General features: G+C 36.1%; 1 protein-coding gene across 5 annotated transcripts in view; it reads right to left on the reverse strand.

Annotated features, from left to right (window-relative positions):
- The window catches only part of Jmjd1c (jumonji domain containing 1C), a 299,325-nt gene that overhangs the window by 236,294 nt on the left and 41,841 nt on the right, over positions 1–21,190 (reverse strand). For 2 of the 5 annotated variants that reach the window (XM_047552440.1, XM_047552441.1), the window contains exon 1: positions 3,703–4,163. The exons of 1 other annotated variant lie outside the window; for it this stretch is intronic. In XM_047552440.1, coding sequence (XP_047408396.1) covers positions 3,703–3,870 — 168 coding nt within the window. In that variant the 5' untranslated portion in view covers positions 3,871–4,163. Of the gene's footprint in view, positions 1–3,702; positions 4,175–21,190 lie in introns of those variants that run through there. 2 more of the 5 variants (XR_007108716.1, XM_047552445.1) reach the window with 2 other exon arrangements.

Here is a 21,190-nt window from a genome sequence, read left to right on the forward strand (position 1 = left end):
GGAGGTTGAAGTAAGAGGATCACAAATTTCAGGACAGCTTGGACAACTTAGCAAGACTTTGTCTCAAAATAAAAAGTGGTAAATTTCTTCTGGGTTCAATTCCTTCATACCAAAAGAGAGAGAGAAAGAGAGAGACAGAGAGACAGAGAAAGAGAGAGAGAGAGAGAGAATATGAATATTATACAATAGTGCTTCTCAACTGTCAGTTTCCTTCTGTGCTACCTAACTCTTCTAGAAAAGTTCCTCCAACAGAAGGGCAGGAGTAATGCTCAACAATCTGTCAACACACGACCTTTCTAAATAATGGTGCTAAAAAAAGAAATCAAAGGCTCCTGACACATTTGTATCTATTTCAACATCTACAATTTGGCTTTCTGCTGTATAGGAGAATTCATATGAGATCTTTCTTGGTTGATATAGTTCCAATATATACAATACAGAAGGTTGTCCAGCCATTTTACAAAGTCACCAACAAAGTATATGAAATTATCCAAACATAATCTAGTAAAAATTCTACAATTAAACTAATTACTTAAGAGAGAAGACAGCAGAGTGAATATCAGTAAGACTATTGGTATGAAAATAAAGTAAATTTTAGTCTTAACTTCTTTGTATCAAACTATTTTACTTGTATATCCATAGCATACAAGAATATGCTTACTACCCTGCTGTGATAAGCAGAATAGTGCCATTCCCAAAGATATCCATACCACAATGCACAAACCTTGTGATTATGTTAATATTACCTGGCAAAGGGTTCAGATCAAATTAAAGGAGAATTAAGTTTCATATGGGACTAAAGTGGTTAATCAGTACATGATGAGACTATCCTGGATTATCTGACTAGGCCCAAAGGCACTTGAGGAAACAGAAGAGAAATAACTAGGAAATATTGTCAGAGAGATACAACCTGACTGGTTTAAGATGGAGAAAGGGGATAATAAGCCAAAGATCGGGCATAGTTTCTAAAAACTAGGAGGCTGATTGTGGTGGGTTAGGCCTATAAAAAGGGTTAGGGATGTTGCTGGGTGGATAAGAACAGCTGGTTTCAATTACTGGTACCAAAAAACTAGAGAAGGAAAAGAAATGAATACCTGTGAAACTCTCCAAAGAACAGTCTTGTCATACCTTAATTTTATATCAGTGAGAGAGCTATGTCAGATTTGTGAGCCACAGAACTGTAAAAAGACAGATATTTTTTTTTTTTTTTTTTTTTTTTTTTTTTTTGCAGTGCTAGGGATCGGCCTTATGCATGGCAAGCACTCTACTGACTGAGCTATCTCCCCAGCCCCAAAAAGACAGATTTGTATAGTTTACAGCCACCAACATTGTGCTGAAATGATTGGAAAATAATATACATAGCAATTTCTTACACATAAGACCAAAAGTAGAATTAACTTTGAGACACTGACAACTACTTTCAGTTCTGATAAGTTTTTCTCTCAAATCGTGTGCTTTTCATGTGCCACACATATGTACAGCTAAAATTTCTTATATATTTACAGGGCTTTGATTACATATATTTATAATTTTATAAAAACATAAAATAGCCTATTTATCAGCATGTTTATCTAATCAATCAAGCTCTTTAAAATTTACTATGCAATAACAAGTCTAAAAGGGAGAATGTATTATGCTGGTGCTAAAACCTGTTTCAAGTTTCATTTAAGGAATATGCATGTAAAAAAGTCTGTAAGTAAATCTAAAATTATAGGTTCTAGAATTTTAAAAATAATATAGTTAATAATAGTCATTTTTCAAGTAAAGACTGAAGGAAAATATGTCAAAGGTTTACAGTTATGATTCCAATGCATTTTTTAAATTTACATAGTGAAATACACAGATAGTAAGTATATAATTCTATGAGTTTTGACAAATACATATGCATGAGTGTAACCAACAACCAGGATACAAAACAGTTCTATCACCTCAAGAAAATTCTTCCTGTCCTTTCCAGTCAGGCCTTATCATTCACAGATACCTTTTCTTAAATACTCAATATCTTATTTACAAAAATAATATATGTAACCACCTCTTTAGCATAAATTTCCAACTAAGTCTTTAATATATTCAAGTTTCATAATTTGATTGTCATTAATACTATCCATTATTTTAAAACTTTCCTGATTTTCACATTACACACAATAGAGTAGAAAACAAATGCCACTCCACGTTTGCTTTGCAATAATTAAAAAAAAAAAAAAGTTATCCAAACAGCTTCCACACAAAAGCCAGGACAATTTTCATATCAAAGTTGAAAGAGAAATGAATTCAGCACATGCCTTTTACATACACAGAAGTAGTTACTGACAAACTATCACAATTTATGGAATCATTAACATCTGAAAATATTTAGCAAGTTTTTTTCTCCAATTGAACAAGAAAAACCTTCAAAATTATCTCTAATTTCATTTTAGAAATACCTATTGGCCAAACAAACCTATTTTGCAGCATGTCAACTTTAATACATATATACCACATGAAACCATATCATTGACTATAATGATTAAAAAAACAGGATTGTATAAAAACAAATACAACAAAATTATCACAACAAAAATATCAAAACAGGTTGCATGTACAGATATTACAATGGATTGGGAATTGTAAGTCTAGATACACACCAAAAGGAAAAATGCCCACATTTGAAATTTTAAGAGAAAATGGAAGTGGCACTAGGCACTAGGGATAAATTTCATGGATTATGTATTCCTAAAACCACCTTGGGAAGCCAGGGTACAATAGTACCCTGTTCTCTACTCAGCCTCTTACCTTCAACCTGTTCCCCAGTGAGAATGCAGTAGGTACACAACAGAGCACATCCCCGACTCAAAGTCATGCACATAAATCTATACTACCCGAAGAAAAAGTGTCAAGTGTACGGTGGAGGGAGTAAAATAAATAAATATTGACTCTAATGTTTTGCGGCACATTTAACATTGTAGTTTACAATATTTTCACTTAAAGTCACATAAAACGCAGAACATCTAGACTCTAAATCACTATCCGCTCCCAACCAGAAAGTACAAAAAGAAGGAAAGGTTAATTCCTATTACCCTCCATAGCAAAAAATCCATCTTCGTTTCCGGTTCGAAAGCCAAGCATCTAAATACAGGACGAATCAGAGCACCGCCACTGCCATGGGCTTTGCCCCCTCCCCACCCCCCCCCCCCACACACGAATCCCAGTACTGGAAAACCAGAGATGTCTTTCCCCTTCTCCCGCCCCTTCAGCGACCTTACCGGATAAGTTTAGAATCTCAAGCCCAAGCACTGTTAAGACTTCGGCTTCCAAAGCGCTGCCAGTGATGCCGGTCGCCTCCCGCTGAGAGCGGCCCGCCCCCACCCCCACCTGCCCCAGGCGCGCGACATCCGCTCGCAGCCCCGCCTTTCGGTGAGGTCCGCGCGGCCGTCCCGGCGCCGCAGCGGGAAGCCGCAGACCACCCACTCCCTGACAGGGAGCGGGACGGGCCCGCGGATGTCCCGGGACGCCAAGGAGTCCGGCTCTGACACCGCCTCTGCAGCGGAAACCACTCGCTGGAGGCGGCGACCAGGCTGGGGAAGTGGGCAAACCCGCTGAGGGCTGGAGAGAGGGGCGTGACCGCCAGTTGGCCAGGCTGAGCAAGGTGCCAGAGGCACCAACAAGGTGCGGCTGCGAGGGACCCGCGCGCACCCCGGGAAATGGGGGCGCTAGCTCTCTTACCGCCAGGTCCGGATTGCGGCTGTCCCTGTGGGACACGGCTCGAATGACCCCCGCTCGCCAGCTCCGCCAGCAGCGTCCGCTCTCCCCGCGCTCCGGACGCACGTCCTCGCCGATCGCTACACACAAAAACCGCTTCCCCACCAGCTCTGGTCGCGTCTCCACAGCCATAGCCGTAGCTGCCGGAGCGACTGCTGCCTCCTCCACGGAGAGGGAACCAGCGAAAAGTCGCTCCTACCGGCCGCCCATGCTGAGGAAAGCGGACCGGGAGACGGCGGCGGTCCCGCGAGCGAGAAAGCTCGGACTCAGGGACGCTCCTGACGTTCTGCCCAGAAGGACACGGCGACCTCGGTCCCTCTCCGTTCCCAACGCTACTCTAGACTCCCAAGCTCGAGACCTTAGGCTACGGCTCCACAAAAAAACTGACAAATCCCCACACAGCCGTCGGAGGCCCGGAGGCAGCCCCGGCCGCCGCTGCCACAGCTCCGCGGCCAGTACTACTCCGCCTCCCCTCCACTGGTGAGGCGGCGAGTGTGCCGCGCGTCTCCTTCCGCCGGCGCGGGCGGGGGAGGGAGCCGCGGAAAGGGTCGGCTGAACCTCCACAGACAGAAAGTAGTGCCCGCCGCTGCGGAGGCTGCTCTGGGACGGGGGAGCAAGAGGTGAGCAGGGGCAGGAAGCGCTTTCTCTCAGCAACACTATTAAGAAAGTTTGTGGTCCACCTTTCTATTCGTCATCCCCTCAGAAGTGAGGCTGAGGAGAGAGTGAAGTGTGCTGGTTCCACTCTGGATCACAAAATAAACTCAAGGGTGTATGCCTCCTCTCCAGAGCGATGTTTTTCAGAACACTTGGCGCCTGTCCTCTGGGATAGCCTCAATCGACAGTTCTGCAGTCCCAGCAGCAAAGCAACAATTCCTACTGAAAAAAACCAAGCCCAAAGAACTCGGTCACTGCAGAAAAAGGGCCTACGACTTTAAATGAAGAAAAGCCTGTCATCCTTTCGTTCTTCCCAATTACGGTGATACTAATTACATGCTCGAGCTGTACAGACGAGACACCTTTGTCCACAAGAATGCCAAACGCTTTACTGCGGGCTTTTGTCAAACTGTCTCTGTGCCAATCTGAGTACTTTTAATACTTGTACATAGTTTAAACACACTGGTCAGATGATAAAAAACAAGGAAAGGCTCTAGATTCGGTTACTAGAAAATATCATAGAAAGAAAAGGATTTTAGCCAATCACAGTTCAAGAAAAAAATTATGTTTATTTGCCGTCCAATCACAACAGGGCTTTATAATCCATACACACAGCCCTACAACTTGGAACTCCTTTATCACTTGACTTCTCTCAGATCAAACCTCCCTTATAGATGGTCAGTGAGGAGTTAACATTTCAGGAATACTTCAGTATTTCAAGGTATGTTTTAAAATTCTAGTTCTGGCTTTCCAGGGCATTAGTGATTAAAATCAACTTCAAAAAATCATCTAGTTCAATAAAATTAATTCTAAAATTCAGTTTTTTAGAGATTTTTCTGAAACTTCTATTCCAAAAAAATGTTTTCAAGTTACTTTTAAAAGGAGTTCATAATAATAATCTGAAAATGTTTTAAACAAACAGAATAAGACTTTCATCTGCTTTCTCCAGAACACCCAAGCTAAACAGTTTGAAGCAGAAAAACACAGCCACTGCTAATAGGTTAGAAACCAAAATAACAGGGAGAATAAATTTAAACATCATTGTCTAATTCTGCTAATCTAAAATCCAAACACAGAACTTCAATACATAAACAAAGGAAAACTGTGTCCAAAAAAGCAAACTGGCAAGTTAAGAGAAAAATTTATTTTTACCAGGGCAATTTTATTTCCAAGTTCACTTTCAGTATACACTGCAATACTGGGGAAATTATCTTAACAATTACAGACTCAGATTTCTAAAATTTCAACTTAGATCAATGAGACAGTTAAATAACCCAGTGAAAATAACCCAGCATATGAAAAGATAAAAGAATAAGGAGACCCACATTCAGATAACAAATAATCAATTAATTGCTTTGTAACCTTGGGCTTGTCACAGTTGTTAAAAGGGACACTGCCTGATTTCTAATTCTCAGTGATATCCTAGGAGCAAATGGAAAAAAATACAAATAAAGTCATTTGAAAAAAGACATTCAAATTTAACGTTATTATGAAAGACACATTCACTAAACGATATTTTTAGAGTGTAGGTTGATGGGGTGCTTTACATAAAACTGTTTTTAATTTTATAGGCAATTCCTCTAAATGGGCCCGGAGGAACCCAGCTATATGTGGAATTCCTCCCTTAAGTCCTATAGGAAGCATGTAAACTCAACAAATTAGTTAAAATATTTCTTGGGCAGTAAGTTTTTCAGAAGGTCATATATTCCTATATATCCTTAATAAAACATCTTACATTCTGGGGCTGGGGGTACATAACTCAGCAGTAGAACACTTGCCTAGCATGCTCAAGGCCTGGGTTCAATTCTAAATACTGCACAGTAATAATGATAAAAATTTAAAATCTTCAGTTCTTAGAATCTATTCCAAATTCTGTTCTGTGAATCCCCTGACTACAGCCAATTCTTAGGGTCTATAATACTTCGTTGATATTTTGCTTTTGGAGAAACCGTAAGTACATATTTTCAAAGATAGATTAAGAAGAACTTAAAGGTTTTTTGTTAACTAGCATTTTTTGGCTGTTTGGTTTCAGGGGGTATTTACATTATTTTATTTTTTGCCAGCAAATCATAACTTTGCATATGGAATTAAAAGAAATTTTAAAGTCAAATTTGAAACCTCTGGATATTTGTTTTTTTAATTAATGAGTTTCCTTATATTCTTTACTTTCATAATGATATTCAGAAAATGCCAGTATTAATGTAAAGAGAAAGAAAGAGTGATAGCATTTCTTTGGCATACAGGCAAAGAGTGTGACTGGTAAGTATTTAAAATTACTAAGTTTACTTATAGGAGCTAAAAAAAAAAATAGAAATAGTTTTTCCATCCTTACATGGAAATGTTCATTAACTATGTCTATACATATACACGCATTCAAGTAAAGCAAACCTCATACATCAACTATCTTAATCCATGTAAAAGATACATTGGGAGATTACTCCTTATCTTTAAATATATAAAAATACATTCATAAAACTAGTTGGTTTATTTTTAAAACTAACTTCTAAAATAAGTAAATGCATTTATTGCAATGATAAGAGCCATGATTATCTAATTATCAATGACTGTTCATGAAGTTCAGTTTCATTAAGTAAACAGTCTACTAGTTATAAGGTTTCAACTTTCTGTTTGGTATAATCATGGAAAGGGTCAATTAGCAAGTCTCACATATACTAGTATTTTTTGCCACTACAGGAGTCTACTTTAAACATCGGAAAAACAAAGATAAAAAGTTAAAATCTATCTTTTTGTAATAGTATTAGCCATCATTTGTGAACACTAACCAAAAATGGGTCAAAGACTATGCAAACTAAAATGTAATCTCACTTTTATTTTAAGAATGAGGAAAAGTAGCTTTAGAGAAGCTTTAGTAACTTGCCTGAGAACACACATTAAGGAACTGGTTTTCAATACTAGGCTTTGTGATATCAAAGGGCCCCCTACCCTTAACTATCTAAAAAAAGATGCTTAAAAGAAACATAAATGTCAGTCACCAAGTTGCTTCCTCCTTATTAGCACAGATTATTCATAATTTATTTGTTCAATATTTATTTAGCACTCACTTACTATGTCTCACATCTGCAAGGTTCTGGAGATAGGGCCTCTGTCCTTGAGAAGCTCACAGTCTATCTGGAAAGACAGACATTAGAAATGCTTTGATTTGCTTATTTAAGGAAGTGTCAATGACAGAATGGCATACAAGACAAATATGATGCATTTTAACAAATACTTTTCAAACGTCTTATACTTGGACGCTTTTATTAGCTATTAAATGTAAAAACTAGATTGAGTTTATACAATATGAGACTATATAGTAAGGTTCATCTAGGAACTATATGCAAGTCAAAATTAAAATAAAGGAAACCAAAAGTTTACCTAAACTACACAAATGGAATATCAAGAATAAAAAGAATATAAATTTATGTTACCATGCTTATAACTAAACATTAAATAATTTGCATATTGTTAGTTCCATAAGCATTTACTTGAAATGAATTCCTCAATCACATTTATGATAATAAGGTAACTCAAATGTGACTTCTTCAAGGAAATCATTCCTAAGTCTCAGACTAAGTCAAAATACCCAACTACAGATTTTCAAAACAGACCCTAATTAGTACTTACTACAACTGTATTCACATGCACTATATAACTGATTATGTTTTATATTTGATAGAATATAAGGTCCATAAGGACAAGGACAGTGCATCTTTATCATGTTCATAACTATACTCCCAGCTCTACTAAACGAAGAGAAAATAATGTTATTGAAAAAAATTAATGAATGAATATAGCAAAATATACCTTTTTCTTAATACAACCCAACTAAAAGGAACTCAAAATCTGTAAATCAAGAGTCATGTATAAGAGGTTCCTGTTCTTCCTATAGGATTATTCACTGTCTTCATAATAATGTCATACATAATCTCATTTCATCATGGAGGTACAATGTTAAGCCTTCAAATGCTTGTGCTTTGGCAGAAAAGCAAACTTGTTCCCACAGAAATTTATAAAGAACAGATATAGAGAGTTACAATTCACAAGAAAAACATTCATTTCATTACCAAACTACCAATTTAATACAAACCCCAAAATGATCCTATGAGCATATCAAAAACACCAGTCTATTTTTAGGTTTCTAAAGAGAACAGTCTCAAATGATGTCCTTGATGGAGCCAACACAGGAAAGTAACTTTCTACATCCTTGGATACCATGTGAAAGAAGAGAGGGAGAGAAAAAACAAAGGAAGAAAATGAACAATCAGCCTAATAGTGCATTGTCTACATCTGTTATCCAGTTTCCAATTTAAATTCTGGATGCAAAGGAATCTACCACTTCTCTTGAGTATTAAAGGGAACACTTAAATTTGACTCTTAATGATAAAAACATTAAAAATTTAGCAAAAATGCACACAGCATTTGAAAATTGCTCATCTGGTGACTGAGGAACTATAAGAAACAAAGAAATGAAATTTTCATGTAGCACACACCACGGGTCCTTCCAGGGTGTCCTACAGCACTTTTTCTCTGTTCACTGCCCTGCTCAGAAATGCTCCAACTAAAAACTACCATCAAAATATGCTAGATGCAAGTTTGCATTTTGCAAACAGGTTAGTTTTCTCAAGGGTTATGTTTCTATTGGTCCAACAACTTTTACTGTAGGCATGTTAGTAGCGGTAGGGCTAAAATGCCTGAGAGTAGTTCTGTTCGTAATCATGAAATTTCATTAAGAAAAGGTGTTTCTAAACTACATGTAAAGCTATATTAAATGAGAGAAACCAAAGTAAAATATAAACTAAAAAGTAATAGTGACTCCAAAGTCTCAGCATGCTAACTATACTCCACTGATGCTCTTCACAGATTTAAGATGGATTTTACATTATGAAAGAACTTTATGATCATGAACACACAGCTCTGAGGTACATTTCTCAAATTAATGGCATCTGGTTTCAAAGAAACAAAACAAGATGAGGCAGTAAAATATAGGGAATCTTTGGTCATTCCTTTCTTTGCCACATTCTAAAAAAGTCCACATGATTACATGAGATTTATTACCTGCCACAAAACAGAAATATGTAATAAGAACAAATTACGCCATATAAAGGAAAGCATTGTCGTTTGGCTCCACATGTTCTTCACCACTACAGATAATTTATTTACTCAATTAAAGAGCATTATAAAATAGTGCTCCAATTCCAAACCCTATAAACCCTATGTTCACAGAATCTTGGTGTTTGGAAGCCCAAGGCTTCACTTGAAAAAAATCACACATGGCACATAATGAAGATCAGACCTCAAAAAAAAAAACTTTTATCTACAACCTTAAAATTCCTATCTCTATCTCCCTAGTCTGTTACTCTGGAGCACATTTTGATATTACCTAAAAAGAAATGGAGAGGAGAAACATTCAGAAGGTTAATTATCATAATTTTTAACAAAATATGCAACCACTTAGGTAGATATCCCAAATATAGCACAGTAGACATTAACAGTCACATAATGTGACCTAATGAAAAAGTAGGAGTCAAGGAAATCTAGATAACTTCTACACTAACTACTGAATACTTTTAGCAAACCACTTTGGTCCTCTAGGAATCTTTTATAAAATGTACAAGCTGACAATCTTTTAAGTTCTTAAAAGTTGGCTTCTAAGGCTTGAAGAAGAAGCATTGTACACTGTCATGTCATATGGCAATAATTTTTTTTTTTTTTTGCGGTACTGGGGATCGAACTCAGGGCCTTATGCTTGCGAGGCAAGCACTCTACCAGCTGAGCTATCTCCCCAGCCCATGGCAATAATTTAAAACCTGAAAAATAAGCCAGGTACAGGGTCACTAAGCCTGTAATCCCAATAAACTTGGGAGGCTGAGAAAAAAGGATCAAAAGTTGGAGGCCAGCCTGGGCAACTTAGTGAGACCCTGGCTCAAAACAAAAAAATTAAAAGGGCTGGGGATATAGCTCAGTGGGTAGAGTGCCCTTGGGTTCAATCCCCAGATACCACCAAAAAAAACAAAGTCTCACAGAAGATAGACATATCATTAATATATACATGTAATAACACAGAAGGACTTTCTGATTAAACAGTTTTTAAACATCATTGCAGAACTGCTACTTTCCTCTGCTTTCCAAGTTTGGTAATAATAACATTTACAAATAATCCATCAGACATCAGAACTAACTTGAAATGGAAGAACTTTTCTCATACTCTACATTACAAATAAATCTTTACATATGAAAACTTTAGGTCTGCATGTTTTTACGTTCTTCTTTATAATAACCTCTCTGAATGTCTTTATTCAACTAATCCAACTATGAAAATTATCTTAAGTCAATTATTTCATTTGTTTATATCTAAATGTAAATTCATGCTTCTTTCCCCCACATAATTTTTTTTGATGTTCACAAGTTTTTAAATCTCATGCTGTCAAATACCTTTATGTATGTGACATAAAGTAATGACTAGAAAATACTCAATGTAGATATTCCTTCCTATTTTCTTCTTAGTATTTGTATAATTCCAATTTTTATAATTAAAAATCTGAATCTGTTAATGTATTCCTTCTTAATTATAGAAGAATTACAAAAGAGAGATAATGTCTTATATGCAATTAACAAAGATGGAAAAAAAAAAGTATTAGCAAAGGTGTAGTGAAACAAGTACACACTCTTATAGTACTAATATAACTTTGTAACACAGTTCTGGAAAGCAATCTGACCACCTTTACTGGTGACAGCCTTAAACAAATGCTTGGAAATCATTCTCAATGAAAAGGCTAAAGACAGAAATAAGAAAAAGTGTGCTATGTGCTTTGGGCCGTCAACTGCCCAGAGCCTCTCCTCAACAGCAGTAGAGAGTAAGAGTGAAAGAGTACTTGAGAAGAAAGAAGCATGTAGCAGAGTATTTTAGAATGGAAAAGATGTAAACATATTTGAATCCTGAGGGAAATTTCTCAGAAAACAGGGATAGAATAAAAATGAAAACAAAATTTTTAATGGAGCAAAACACAAAGAGAAGACAGACAGGATCAGAAATAAATAGCCTATTTTCAAGTGGTTAAATACAAAAAAAAGAAAGAAAGAAAAATAAAAGTGTGATGAGGGATTAAATGAAAGAATTACAGCAAATCTAACATATTGACAGAGACTGGAATAATGCTTACCCCTGAAGGTATGTTAGTACTGACTATGAAGTGGTATGAGGATGCTACAAACATTGTGTATCTTGATGTGGGTGATGTTTATACCAATATGAAATATGTAAAAATAAATTGCAAAAATTTGCAAAGCATTTGTGATTCTAAACATTGCTATATTCCCTTTCATTATTACATTATTATTATAAAATTATATCATTATTACTTGTAACATGAATACTTATTATTTCTCCCTCAAAGGTTCAGTTCCATTAGGAGCACATTATGAAGCCTGAATACCTTATGCAAATGAGAACAGTCTCCATTGTACACTTCTGTTCTATGCAGATGTTTTGTTGCTTTTTTTTTTTTTTTAACCTTAAGACGTACTTCTTAGAGGGTACTGAAATGGTCTTCATTTTTGTTTTCTTCATTTTCCCCACTGCAAATGATGTCATTACTTAATAAGAAATACCCAAATTGATGAAAATAGTTAACTCTATCTGGAAAAGTTCATATACTTGTCAAAGATGAACCTAAAAACATTAGTTTTGATATTGGGTATGAAAACATCCCCCCACCCCTGACCCCACCCCACCCCATGGACCAGCAAGGTTTTATTCAGCACCAAAGGGGCACATCTTCGGGGACAAAATGGCTCTGAGAACACTTCTTAATAAATTCTTTCAAAATTAGATAATAATATTTGCTCCTGAGGAAAGAACCAGAAAGTATTCTGGGTACAAAACAATATAAGCTTCCTACTGCTAGTAGAGAAGCAGTTTTACTGAGAGACTGGAGTTAAACGGTCTGCATACAAAACTGGTCTAGGACAAAAGAGAAAGGCACCATCCCACTACAACATATCTATCTTCCAGCAATAAAAACAGCACTCTACCACTAGAGAACTAACAAAAGAATATAGAAAGACTGTCTGAAATACAGGCATGCAAGGAAGGGTTAAAGAATAGGTGGACTAAAAACACTGTCAACACTTTCTAACAAATCACTGACTCCCACCCCCACTTAAGCACTGGGTGATGACCAAAAGATCTGAAATTGAAGATGCATTAAAAGTAATCAGAGCCATAAAAGAAAAAACACGTAAACTCCAGGCAAGACTGATTCAGCTTCTCCTCCATGCTAACTCAGGTAGAACAAGAATCATAGTCATACTTGTCTCTGGACATAAATACTATTTATCTCAATCTCCACTAGCCTAAAAAGGATGGCTGACATTCAACCAAAAAGTAATAACCACTCAAATACTCAAGAACAAAAAATCATGTAAGGAGACAAAGGAATCAGGTGATGCAGCTCTGGAAACTGGGACTATCAGCCAAAGAATTTAAAATAATTATGAATGATAATACAGGAGCAAATGAAACAGGTAAAAAAAAAATGCATGATCAAATGACAACAGAGAAAAAAACACTACAAGAATCAAACTAAAATGTTAAAAATAAAGGTCAAACTTGCTAAAATTAAGAAATGCAATAATGGAAATTTTAAGAAGTTTTTGACACCATACTTGATAGAGATGAGAAAAAAAACCAATAATCCTGAAGATAGGTCAAAATAAATTGCCAAAGCTAAAACTAAACAAACAAAAAAAAAAAATCAAGGATATGGAACATTATAAATGATCTAAACTACCTAACTGGGGTCTTAAAAAAAGAGAATGAACATAAATACAAAATACTTGAAGAGGTAATTCTGAGTATTTTTTTTCAAATCACAAATTCAAAAAATTCAGAGTAGCCCAAGTAGAATAAATATTCAAAAAGACCTAGATATATTATCTTTAACTTTCTTATATAAAAAATGTACTTTATTTATTTATTTATTTATTTATTCATTTATTTTTGATACCAGGGGTTGAACTCAGGGGTACTTAACCACATCCCCAACCCTTTTAATTTTTTATTTTGGGTCTCACCAAGTTGCTTAGGGCCTCACTAAATTGCTACGGCTGGCCTTTTGTCATCCTCTTGTCTCAGCCTCCGGAGTCACTGGGATTACAAGTGTGTGCCACCATGCCTGGCAAAGCTTAAAACCTTTTAGATGACACTGGGCTTGGTAAAAAGATAACACCAAAAACCATATTTGCAAAATTTAAAATTAAGCCAAGTTAAAATTAAAAACCTCTGCTCTCCAAGGTCAAAGAGTGAGGTAAAATATTTATAAAACACCTATCTGATAAAGGTTGGTATCCAGAATACTTAAAGAACTTTCAAAATTTAATAATAAAGAAGACAACAGATTTTTTTAATTGGGCAAAAGAGTTGAACAAAAATTTTAAAAAATAAACTAATGGCAAATAAGCCTAAGAAAAGACACTCAACATCATTAAGTTATGAGGGAAATGAATATTAATCAATGAGATACTACTGTACAACTATCCAAATGGCTAAAATTAAAACACACACACACATACAGAGGTAATGCCAGGTGTTAAGAAGGATGAAAAGCAATCAGAAATCACATACAGGACTGACTGATAATGACAGCCACTTTGCAAAAGAGTTTGGCAGTTTCTAATAAAGTTATATGTATATTTTTAAATGACTCAGCAATCCCAATTTTAAATATTTTTAAATCCATGCTCATACAAAGAAACTGTACCCAAATGTATATAGCAGCTTTATCTGTAATTGCCAAAAATCCAGAAACATCCCCAAATGTCCCTCAACTGGAGAAGAGACATATATGGAAAGTTATTTACCAGTAAAAAAAAAAATTGAACATGCAACCATATGGGCAAACCTCTGCAATTCAGAGACCACCCTCCTCATCCATGCACCTTCAGGTTTAATGACTCAATAAAAGGACTAATGAAATTCAAAGGAGTCATTATACCTGAGGTCATAGTTTACTATAGCTAAACTGATACAGATTAAAATCAGCAAAGGGAAGAGGGACCAGGAAACACCAGATACAAACTTCCAGTTGTCCTCTACCATTGAAGGCATGGACACACTACACTTGTTTCTCCCAGCAAAAACATGTAACAACATACAAGGAATATTAGCAACTAGGAAAGCTCACCTGAAACGTAGTATTAGGGGCATTATTGGGGTTCTGATCATCTATAGGGTCATCTGAATAGCTGACTAAGTTTTCAGCCTCTTCAGAGATTGAAGGATAACTATATAACCCAAAGTCCCCAACATAACTAATACTGTCAGCATAGATAATCTGCACTAGCCTAAGGTCTGCAAATAAACAAATATCAGGTAATATGTGGCAGGAGCTTAGAAGTTATCACTCTGGAGGTAGGCAAGAGCCAGCCCATTCTTTCAGCAACTTTATACCTTTGCTGCACAATCCAAAATTCATTTTAAGTGAAAAGAGTCAAATTCAAGAAAACTACAAAGTATGTGATTCCATTTATGAGACATTTCTAGAAAAAGCAAAATTATGACAGAGATCAGCTGGGTCCAGGGTGTGGAGGGAAGGCACAAGATTACTATGTCTTGATTGTGGTGGTGGTTACACAAATACATGTACTTGCCAAAAATCACAAAAATATATGAAAAAGAACAATGATTTTTACAGCTTATCAATCATGTAATTAACCTGATTCCGTAGGGCTACCTGCTGTGGTCCCTACCTGTAACCCCAGCTACTCATGAGGCTGAGGCAGGAGGATCACAAGTTCCAGGGCAGACCGGACAATTTAGAGAGACCCTGTCTCGAAACAAACCAACAAAAAAATTTAAATTTAAATAGCTGAGGGGATGCAAGCTCAGTGGCAGAGTGCTTGTCTAGTCTGTGCAAGGCCCTGGGTTCAATCCCTAATAGTGAGGGTGAAAAAAGAAAGCAAGGAAGGTAGACAGTAAGTATTGTAAGATACTTATTGTCATCTGAAGCACTTTTGTCCCTTAAAAATGGCAATTATAAATATCAAACGCATTTTTGTCAAAAGACAAATGCCTTTCTTTACTAAGTAAATAGAGTACAATGGAAAATTGTGTCTCTACAGGTATCTTGTAAAAATTATGAATACACACAGTCAAAGAAAAATATTGTGACTCCTAGCTGGCAGGATTATGGATAACAATTTTTTTCTCTTCTATTTCAGTTAATGTTCTCTGTGTCATAAAAACCAAACAATTTAAGATTTTTTTTTTAAGTTCACTAATACTGTAATATTAGTACACATATTCTAAAATAACCCCCAACAACCCATGCTCTTGTAGAATCCTCTCTCCTTCAGTGAAGGTGGGACTTGTAACTTGTTTCTAACCCACAGAATATGGCAAGGTGATGGCACAGCACCTCCATGATTGCTATTTTGTGGTACTGAGGACTGAGTCCACAGAGCTACAAACCCAATCTTTTTTTTTTTTTTTTTTTTTTTTTTAATTTTGAGTCAGGGTGTTGCTAAATTGTCCAGGCTGGCCTCAAACCTGACAATCCTCCTACCTCAACTTCTCAGGTAGCTGGAATTGAAGGTGTGCGCCTTGGTACCCAGTCCCATAATTGCTATTTTGTAATGGCAAAGGTGAAAATACTTTGCAGGTACAATTTAGATCCCTTAATTGGTTGACCCTTACTAAATTAACCAAAAGGGAAATCATCTTGAATGGGTCTCACTAATTAGATGAACACTTTAAGAGAGGTCAGAGACTCTTCTAATGATTTTGGAAAAACAAGCTGCCATGAGTTCCACAGTTAAAAGGAAATAAATTCAGTTCACAAACCATGTAGGTTTGCAAGAGGAACCCTAGCTTCAAAAGAGATTCCAGCATAAATCAATACTAACATTTGCAGCCTTATGAAACCCTGAGCAGAGGACTCACCTAAACTGTACCCAGATTCTTCACCCATGGAAGGTGTAAGGAAACAAATCTGGGTTGTTTCAAACTGCTATATTTGTGGCAATTTGTTACATAGCAATAGGAAATACAGCAATTAAAAAAACTTACAAGACTCTTGGTTTCACCCATGAGTAGTACTCCCAGGGTGCCGCTCAAATTAGAGGAAAGGCACTATTTTAGGAGGCATTTCATTTTTTGAAAACAATGTGAACCTTACATGGCATGATACAAATCTAATCAACAACGAAGATCTGTATTTCAGACAATTGGAAATATTTCAGACTCACTGCTCAATAACTAGAAACTGTTCCTAATAAATTGTGTATATGGAAGTCTATAGGATACTTGACACAGTTTATCTAGTTACCCTAAAACGTGATTCTTTGGAGAGCAGGGAGTTGATATCAGAATCTATATAGGAATAGATGATGATGGTATTTTTAAATGCTTGTTTTAATACAGTATTTTAATATTATAAACCATTACGTTTGAGATATAAATTATAAAAAATAAAGTTCAAAATCTTCTTGGCAAATAGGAATAGATATTATATCATGTATTATATTAATCTGCCACAAAAGGTTAGGGGGAAAAAAGCATAACAAATTGGAGAGGAGGAAAAGTGAATGGATGGGAAATATTTGTCTAATGATGTGTAAGTTTGTACAAGAGGAGGTGGTGTGTTAGTCACCTTTCTGCCACTGTGACAAAATACGTGAGAAAATCAAATTAAAGGAAGAGATTTATTTTGGCTCACAATTTCAGAGGTTTCAGTCCATCATCACTTGGCCATGTCAGGCCTGTGGTGGCATGGCTATCATGATGGGGAGTATGTGGTGGAGGAGGTCTGTTCACCTCACAGAGACAGAGAGGAAGGAGTCAGGGTTCCAAGATCCTTTCAAAGGCATGCCCCTAATGACCCGACTTCTAAAAGATTTACCCCACGTCCTAAAGGATTTACCTCCACACAATAGCACCATGGGCTAACAACCAAGCCTTTAAAGCACAGGGGCCTTTGGGAGACCTTTAAGATACAAACCATAACACTGAGTATACAGCTCATTGATAGAGCACTTGCCTAGCATGTATGAGGCCCTGGTTCAGTTCCTAGCACTGCAAAAAAAAAAAAAAAAAATCTAAAATAGTAACAGAAGGAGACCTCTGGTGAACTCTACTGGGGCACTATACACAACTGGGTATAAAGTTCCCAGGATGTAGGATATTGGTTCACTGTAAGGTTGCTCTCACTGGAATTAATAATGATGTCATTTTAAAGAATATTACCAAAAAGAAAAAAAAAAAAAAAAAAAGATTCTATTTGTTGGAAGATGTGGCTTAAATTATTTTACATACTATAATGCATATTGTTCTCAAGAACACATTCAAGAAAACCTCTTTTTGGTCTTAATATTAGCAAGAGTCATGTTTTTCCTTTGCTGATGTTTTGTTTTTCATCATATGGAAAATATGGATTAAAATACTGACCCAATTTTCTTTCTAATGTAGGTCACCAGAAAGCTTTATGCTATACTTCTTTGGTTTTTAATTCTTTTTTTTTTTTTCAAACATTCACATAAGTAGAGAGTAAAACAAATGCTTGTGTATACAACACACAATGCAACAATGTCAACATTTTGCCAATCACATTCTTCTATCCCACAAATACACATACTCTCAAGTACTTGACAGCATAACCAAGATATCATTTCATTTCACCCATTAACAATAAAGAATGTATTGGTACCAGTCTTTTCATTAAATTGACATTTATAAAGAAATTATTACATCTCACAAAATTAACAATAATTCCTCAATATCATCTAATAAAAAAACTCATGTACAAATTTCCTCAATTATTTCAAAAATAAAAATTTTATCATGTTTGTCTAAACCAGGAACAAAACCAAGTACATATGCATTTGTACTCACCCTTTAACTTTAACTCTTAACTCTTTAACTCACCCTTAATCAGTAATAAGTCATTTGTCCTGCAGAATTTCTCACATACCAGCTCTAAATTGAGTTGGTTCCTTAGAGTACTGACTTATTGCTCTTTTCTCCACATTTTCTGTAAACTAACAGTAAGATTTAGAGACATTACTCAGTTTCGATTTTTTTGGCAAGATACTTCGTTAGACTGGGTGTGGTGGTGGCACAAGCCTGTGATCCCTGTCATTCAGGAGGCTGAGCAAGAGAATCTAAGTTTCAAGCCAGCATGAGCAACTTAGCAAGACCTTGACTCAAAACAAAAGGGAGGGGCTGGGAATGTAGCTCAATGGTAGGGCACAATAGGGTCCAATACCCAGTACAAAAAAAAAAAGAATACTTTATTAAACGATACATATACTTTCCTAATCCATTACAGTAAGATACATATAATCTTACTATAGGTTATCCTACACACAGTGATTATTATCTCCAAGTATTGCCAGCCTAACTCACCCAATGGTCATTTTTCCATTATTTCCTTAGGACTTGCCCACAGATGATTTACTAATTGTATCATTCTATTTTCATTAGTTACCTGAATTTGTTTTTAAAAAAGGTTTTCCCTAATTAACTATTTGGTTACCCTGAATACTGTTTACACACACACACACACACACACACAAAAGATTTTTTTATTCTCTTTCTTTATTTATATATTCTCTAAACAATGAACTAGTAGTGGTCTACCACCTCCCAAAGCTATGCTATTTCTTAACTTCACTAATTTTGTCTGTCTCACTACTACCGTGTTATCTTGCTAAATTTCTACAGAAATAAACACAGTGATAACATATTCAGAATTCTTTGGACAGATATCTGAATGCTAATGTAAGTACTAAGAACTTTTAAAACTGAAAAGATAAACTGAGTAATTTTAACAAAAGAGTCTTTTTCAGAAAGTGACCATTTTGAAGAGAGAGAGCAATGAAAGTAGCATCACAAAAAGCAAAGCAAGGTTTGGTAGTCCTGGACTCTTCCCCCAACAAAAACACAAACCCACACATCTACAGTCAAATCCTTGATCCTTGACAAAGGTGCGGAAAACATACACTGGAGAAATAGCATAGACAGCCTGTTTAACAAATGGTGCTGGGAAAGTTGGTTATTCATATGTAGAATAATGAGACTAGATCCTCATCTCTTACTTTGCACAAAAGTCAACTCAAAATGGACCAAAGACCTAGAAATTAGACAAAAACTATGCAACTCCTAGAAGAAACCAGAGTCAACATTCCAGCATATGGGCACAGGCAAAGGTTGCTTGTTAGGACCCCTAAACTTCAGTAAATAATCCCAAGAATCAATAAATGGCATGACATCAAATTAAAAAGCTACACAGCAAAAGAAATAACTAAGAATGTGACAAGAGAACCTACAGAATTGAGAAAACTGTGCTGGCAACTCGCTGACAGAGGTTTAGTATCAAGAATATATGAAGAACTCAAAAAACACCAAAACTGCCCTCCAAAATAACTCAATTAATAAATGGGTCATCTCTGTGCCTTCTATTCTGTTCCATGGGTCTGTGTGTCTGTTTTTACACCAGTACCATAGTTTTTGTTACTATAGCATAATTTGAAGTCAGGTGTTGTGATGCCTTTAGCGTTGTCTTTTTGGTTTTGCTTTTGGAGTTTTTTTGTTTTGTTTTGTTTTTTAAAACATTTATTAGTTGTAGACAGATACAATATCTTTATTTATTTTTATGTGGTGCTGAGAATTGAAACCAGTGCCTTGCACGTGTGAGGCAAGCACTAAGCCACACCCACAGCCCTGTTTTGTTTTTTTGTTTGGCTTGGAACTGCACTGGTTCTTCTGGGTCTTTTGTTCTGCCAAATGAATTTTAGGACAGATTTTTCTAGTTTTGTGAAGAATGTCATCGATATTCTGATGGGGATTGCACTGAAATTGAATGTTGCTTTCAGTAATATGGCCATTTTACAATATTAATTCTGCCTATCCATGAACATCTTCACGTGTCTCCTTCAATTTTGGTCTTAGTGTTCTACAGTTTCATTGTAGAAGTCTTACATCTTTCACCTCCTAGATTAGATTTATTCCAATCTCTGTGTGTTTGTGTGTGTGCATGTTTGAGGCTATTGTGAATGGTATTGTTTTCCTGATTCCTTTCTTCAGAGTTTCATTATTGGTGTAGAAGAAAGTTAATGATTTTTGTTATATGATTTTTTATATATTTTTTAAGTTGTCAATGGACATTTATTTATTTATTTATTTATATGTGATGCTAAGGCAGAGAATCACACCATTCTACCACTGAGTCACAACTCCAGCCCTGTTGTCTTGATTTTGTAACCTGCTGCTTTGCTGAATTTGTTTACTAGTTTTAGCAGTCTTCTGGTGGAGTTTTTTGAATCGGTAGAAGAGATTTTTAGGAATATTAAATAGTATTAACAGCTTCTTTTGGTGGTAGGACTACTGGAGTTTGTTTTTTTAATCCTCCTTTTCTGGATTTTTCAAATACAGTACTAGGTCAATTAAAAAACAATTTTTAAAGTAGTATTTTTAAAGCTATATTTGTTTTATTATAGCAGTTGTACACTCAAACATCACTGCTCTAGGCACAACATGAAAGGTTCCAATCAAGTTGGGAAGGTCTCTCACTTAATCAAAAAGCAGACGACATGCAAGCTTTTGCAACAATTTCAGATCTTAAAGTTCATCTCCTAGGTAAGTTCAATGGGGGAGGTAATGAATTCTTCAGCAGTAGCCTAAAATGTAGTTAAACAAGCAAGACCTCTCCAAAGCTTGGCACCTAGACTATTATTGCTGACAGCTGTGAACACAATGGTTACGGGATGAATGAGCTTGAAGCTCACCTCAGTGTATGCTATTAAC

This window comes from Sciurus carolinensis, chromosome 5, assembly GCF_902686445.1.
Source record: "Sciurus carolinensis chromosome 5, mSciCar1.2, whole genome shotgun sequence".
NCBI classification, from domain to species: Eukaryota; Metazoa; Chordata; class Mammalia; order Rodentia; family Sciuridae; genus Sciurus; species Sciurus carolinensis.